Source organism: Pteropus vampyrus, unplaced genomic scaffold (genome assembly GCF_000151845.1).
Source record: "Pteropus vampyrus isolate Shadow unplaced genomic scaffold, Pvam_2.0 Scaffold143, whole genome shotgun sequence".
NCBI lineage: Eukaryota > Metazoa > Chordata > Mammalia > Chiroptera > Pteropodidae > Pteropus > Pteropus vampyrus.
This window is the reverse complement of record NW_011888924.1, coordinates 1,816,442-1,822,248: the sequence shown is the minus strand read 5'-3', so window position 1 is coordinate 1,822,248 and position 5,807 is coordinate 1,816,442. Positions and strand designations below refer to the sequence as shown.

At 34.0% G+C, this 5,807-nt stretch overlaps 1 protein-coding gene across 1 annotated transcript in view; it reads left to right on the top strand.

Annotated features, from left to right (window-relative positions):
* The window catches only part of HELZ (helicase with zinc finger), a 148,479-nt gene extending 143,618 nt beyond the window's left edge, over positions 1–4,861 (top strand). The window contains exon 33 of the mRNA XM_023535656.1: positions 1,827–4,861. Within this exon, the coding sequence (XP_023391424.1) occupies positions 1,827–2,161 (335 nt within the window). The 3' untranslated portion in view covers positions 2,162–4,861. The remainder of the gene's footprint in view (positions 1–1,826) is intronic.
* The last annotated feature ends 946 nt before the right edge of the window (positions 4,862–5,807 follow it).

Sequence of the window (5,807 nt, the reverse complement as noted above, 5' to 3'; positions counted from 1 at the left end):
GGTGGATCCACGTTGCAGGTGGGGTTCCCCTCTCTAACAGGTGTATTTGGGTTCTATTCACATATCTTGGTGACAAAGCATACTTTATCAGACATTTTCTTAAAATACATGGACGATTTTAGATTGGATGGAAATACGTATTTTGGAAAAGTATCATCGGTTGTAAGATTAGCGAAATTCATAGTTTCTCTTATCTGGAGTATATATGATAAATGAATAGAAGTCTTAAAATCAAATTTAGGCAGGAACATAGGCATTAGGTTAAACTGCCTCTAAAGTATTATTTTCTAAGTATTATTTGAATGAAAACATTTTAAATTCTGATGATATTGTCATGAAAATGAGAATGTGGTTAATAATAAATCTTAGTAAAGCAAATAAAATTAGGAAGGTCTCGAACAGCCAATAAAATGGTTATGTATGATGTTAGGCAGTACTGGTCACTTTTATATTGAAATATTTCTTAAAAGCAATTGTTTCAGTCACAAAATCAGTAACATTTAGGCGGAAAAGAGATGAATGTTCTAGAAGGATGAAATTTTAGAATAGTACTATGAAACTAGCATATTGAATCAATGAAATACTAAAACTAAAAAATGAAATGTTTTCACCTTAACCTTCCAATCCACACAGGTAATAAACATAGGGGAAATGTCTATAAACATCGGTAATCAAAGATATACAAATTAAAAGATTATTTATAAAATAGGCTAAGATTAAAAGAGAAATAATAACACCAGTGTTGCGATATGGGTAAACATCATTGGATGAGTATAAATTTGCAGCATCTTCCTGCAGAGAAGTTTGCCCATAGGTGTGAAAAGCTTTCATTGTGTATTGTGATTATACCAATGACCCAGCCATTACACGTCTAGAGATCTATTCTAAGGAAATATTCATGAATATTTAGAAATATTTATCTCTGATAACATTTATCATGGTGAATAAAAGTGAAAAATTGGCTGTAATCCAAATTTCCAAAAATGAGAGATTACTTAAATAAGTAATGAAATATCTGCATTGTATTATGACCTTAGGAAAAAAATACATGAACAAATTAAGACTTATCTCTGGTATTTGAGAATATGAATGACTTATTTTCTTTGGCCTTTTGTGTAATTTCCAGGTTATCTTCAATGAATATGTATTATGGTTATAATTCAATATAATGTTAGTTAAGTTTTTAAAAGATCGAATATAAAAGCAGTGTTTGAAAATAAGTTATGATTTAGTGGGCAGTAAAATTAGGAAGAATAGAGTCAAATTTTAAAGGACCTTGAAAGTCAGGCAGATTATAGGATATCTGAAGTAAAGTTTATAGCTGTTTTTCTCCATCTTATTCCATGTTTATTTATGATATGTATTACAAGAAAAGGTAGCATTTTTAAGAAATAGAATTCAGGGCTACTATTTCTTAGGTTAATAATAAAAGCTCCTTTGACCAGAAGTCTGCCTATACAGCTTATTTTTATTTAAGAAAGAACATGTTTGTTCCCATTTTCAGACTGAGCAGTTTATATATTAAATATCAAAGTGTACAATTGTACAAATTAGTTTTTGAAGCAAACCTTCAGACTTGACCTTTAGTTTTTATGTTAGCTATTCCAGCTCACATAGTTAATTGTTTTTTTGAGTGTTAATAAGATAGAGAAGTTTGGCTAGCTGCATTGTGATTTTAACGTTCTGTGGCAGAGTTGTCTGTCCTTGTGGCTATACTGTCACTGAGTTCATGGAGAGGAGAATCGGCTGTGACGCTCTGAGCCGATGAGATGCACAAGCATCACTGGGCTTGCCCTTAAATCAGTCTTACTGTTTTCTGCTTTCAGCTCCCCCCAAGGCCGGCAGACCCCCTGAGGATCACCTGAAGTCTGAAAACCTTGAGGTGTCCAGTTCTTTCAACTATAACGTGCTGCAGCATCTCGGCCAGTTTCCCCCCCTCATGCCCAATAAGCAGATCGTGGAGTCGGCTAACAGCAGCGGCCAGCAGAGCTGCGGGGGTGGCAAACCCGCCATGTCCTACGCCAGTGCTCTGCGGGCCCCACCCAAGCCCAGGCCCCAGCCTGAGCAGGCCAAGAAGAGTAGCGACCCTCTTTCTCTGTTCCAGGAACTTAGCTTGGGGAGCTCATCGGGCAGCAATGGCTTTTACTCCTATTTTAAATAATCACTTTTTTTTCCTTGAAGGGAGAATGTTTTAATTTCTATTCGTATCAGTAGAATTCAGATAGTTGGACTTCATCGATAGATGCACAGTTCCCTTTGTTTTAACATTAAATACGTTCTCACTTAATTGCTTTGCTGCTAGACTTGCAACTAATTTTTTAAAAGTATATTCCATTATTTTGCATTTTTGATGTGAGTCGGAATTTTGACAGCTTTTATGTAGAATAAAAAATATTTTTAAATTTGTGTATTGTTACATATGTTTGCATCAAGCTAGCAGCTAAGAGGTTAATTGTGAAACTATAAAAAAAAAGAAAAAAAAGTTTGTCTAAAATGTATTTAAAAAGAAAAAAAAGTTGTAAGTAGCATTTACATTTATTCAATAATATTACCATATGCTGGGTTTCTGTACCAGAAATGGCCAGTTGATGTACAGATGTATGTTATTTTTGCTTAAATTCATTTAAAATTTTTTAAAATAAAGGGGCAGCATCTTCTTAATACTTTAAGTTTTATCAGCTTTTTTTGGTGACAAGATGCTGCATTCTAAAACTTTTATAGTTTTAGACTATGTATGATGTGCTGTTGTAATCTCCATCCACTGTAGGATAGAGTTAAAGGCATTCTTTGCAGGTGTATTTTGTATGCCACTGTTTTTTATAACGTGAAAAAACGTTGGCATATTTAGTTATTTTTTGGACAAGCTACACTTCAGGCTTGTTTTTAATGTTAATTTGATAGTGTGTTTTTTTTTTAAACAAATCATGAAGCTGAAAAATTTTTAGGATTGTTGGTGCTTAGTAGACTTGATAACTATTTTAAAAATGCGTGAATTTAGTAAAACCCTTTTTTTCCCTCACTATGCATGTGTAAATGTTTGTAATCTGGCTCTCCCCCTTCCAGTGGTATAAAGAATTGTGCCGCTTTAAGGTTTTTTTTTCCCCCTCCAGTAAAAATTTTGGTACCTTATTTTGATGTTTACATTACAATGTGACATTATACATGGCAATTCAGATATTTTGCTAACTGTTTTGTTCGAGGAACATCATTAAAGAAGAAATATAATGTTTGTCAAAGATGTATCAAAATTCATCAAAATCTGGGGCAAAAATCTCCCCTTGTTTTTCATGTCTTTTGATTCTTCTAAAATAACCCCACTGAACTTGTACAAAAATATAAACTTTAAATAGCTATCTTATATATTCTATGGTCTAAAAGTTGTTTTGAATGAACTTTGGTAAAATCCAAAGGAAAACGTTTACCCTCTTAAAACTTGTGGTCTTGTAACACTTCCGAAGCGATGCATGTCCTTATTGTTTTCCAGATCTAGTAGTACTGCTTTTATACTTCAGAAATATCTTGAAACTACAATATAACTTTTTTTTTTTTTTTAATAAGACGAGGTTGGGAAACATTGCAAATTAACCAGTAGATCCTGATGATCCATTCAAAAATAGTTTTTGGAGGGCTACTTTTGAATAGGCCATCCTGTATTTGCAGTAGGCTTTTAAAATGGGCTTGAAAAGTGGCAGGGGTAAAGAGGAACTACTTACAGCTCTTCTATGACTGGAGTTTAGTTGATGTCAGCCAGCCCAACCCCCTGCAACCCTCAGAGAACTTAGGAGAAGAGAGTGCCTTTAGTTAAAGGTTATCAAGCTGCAGGACAAATGATGCATGCCTCATTTATTGAGTTCTATCTTTCTGCTCAGAGTGCAGGTCATTTGTATGTGGCCTCACATTACAGGCCGCGGGTCTCAGTGAGGGGGCAGACTAGACCTGTAGACTGCAGATGTGTTAATGGTTAGTATAAATCGCAGTCGGAAAACGGAGCCATCAAGTTACAGCACCACGTTTTCTCTGTGTGATGTCGCATCTCCACATTTAGCTACGGCAAATTCTACCCAACATACTTCAGTCACAAGAATAGAAGAAAAAAATTTGCCATATAGCCATGTATTTCCAACTCTGTGACGAAACTCAAAACATAGCCCAAGTGAAAACTAGGCTTCCCTGATGTGTGAGGATGTCTATGAAAAATAATATTCTTGTCCATGATGATTCTTCCCCACAAATATACAAGACTACAACACCAGCCAGATAAACGTTCAAAAGCACGTTGGTAATATGAAGGCAGCTGTCATGTCAGGGTTAGCCCCTTGTCATGAAGTAATCGCCTGATTTTCTGTTTTCCATACTTGAATCTTTAAAAAGTATCAGTTTTTATATTATTTATATTTATATTTACTTAAAGAGGTCATGTGCACACCCCACCACCTTATATAAATATATTGATGATGGAGGCTTTGGATAAGGAAGCTGTTAAGTTGTAACATCCCTGTTCTAAGCAGTTATTTCTAAAAAACTAAAGTAATAGCTACTTATTAGTCTCCTGCTCTGCTGTAAGTGTCTCTGAGTATTCGTTTCCATACTGCTTCTACAGCTAGTCAAGGATTCGAATGTCCATTCCATCTGATACTCTCTTAGATTCTGCTTCGATTGTGTATTTCCACCTCTAGCAAGCTTACTCTTTCTCAGCAATACTTGCTACTATCCTTCCAACTGTACTTTAAATCTGTTATTTACGCATAGCATCTTGAATGGTTTTGAGCAAGTCTCGTTGAAGGAATGTTGGTGAGTTTCCATTGAAATGAGGCATGACTTCTGGGTACAGTTGGTATTATTTGGGCAGTATTAGCAAGTACCCACAAATCAGACTTAAAAAACAACTTATTTTATATACTAAAGTTCAACCTTAGAGTTCAGGAACTCCTTTTTTTTTTTTTTAAAGAAAACTTGATGTTATCTCTTGGATAAAACCAAGTATTAGTAACTGCCTTATTTTCCTAGAACAAATTTCTTCTAGGTGAGGTTAATTGTTCACATGATGTCTTTCTCCTTTGTTCTTTGTATCGCTCTGAAGTTTCCTTTTTCTTCCCAGAACTATTTTTTATTCATTTCACTTTTTAATTTCAGTGCTACTAAGATTTTCTTTTTTGACCTTAAAGAAAAATTTTAGGGTGATATAATTTTTAGAGTATTCATGCTAAAATTTTTTTCCTGATCTAAAAATGAATTTTTGTTAAGATCTGAAGAGCCTCATTCAGTGTAACATGGATAATTTCTAATGTGTCTTTAAAAGGGGTTTTGGTTGCCATTTTGGCATATGCTTTGCCAAACCATTATAACAAAACTTTGTTTTTCATTAATCAGTAGTTAGTTATTGACCACTTAAACTAACATGACCTTAATTTTCCATTCTTCAGACAGGTGTGCTTTCTATCTAGGTCATTTTGTATATATGAAATAACACTGCTTTGTGGGTGTTTTGTTTGTTTTCATCAGAGATTCTAGAATAAATTCAGGTTTGATGTAAACATCAGTTGGTCTTTTCAGTTCAAAGAATTGCAGAGTAAGTAAAATAAGCAGAATTCTCAAGGAATAAGCATTATATAATTAAACATAGAAGTCTCCAAGACCTAGTTGTGAAAGTTTCCTTGTTTATGGAGGCATTGAAATTACTGAGAAAGCTAGCTGAATTTTCTAACTTTAAGATAATATATAGTATTATCTTGGTCAAGTGTAGCTGATTTTACATGTTTAATATTTTCCATGTATAGACATCTCAAGAGCAAAGCTATAAACATATA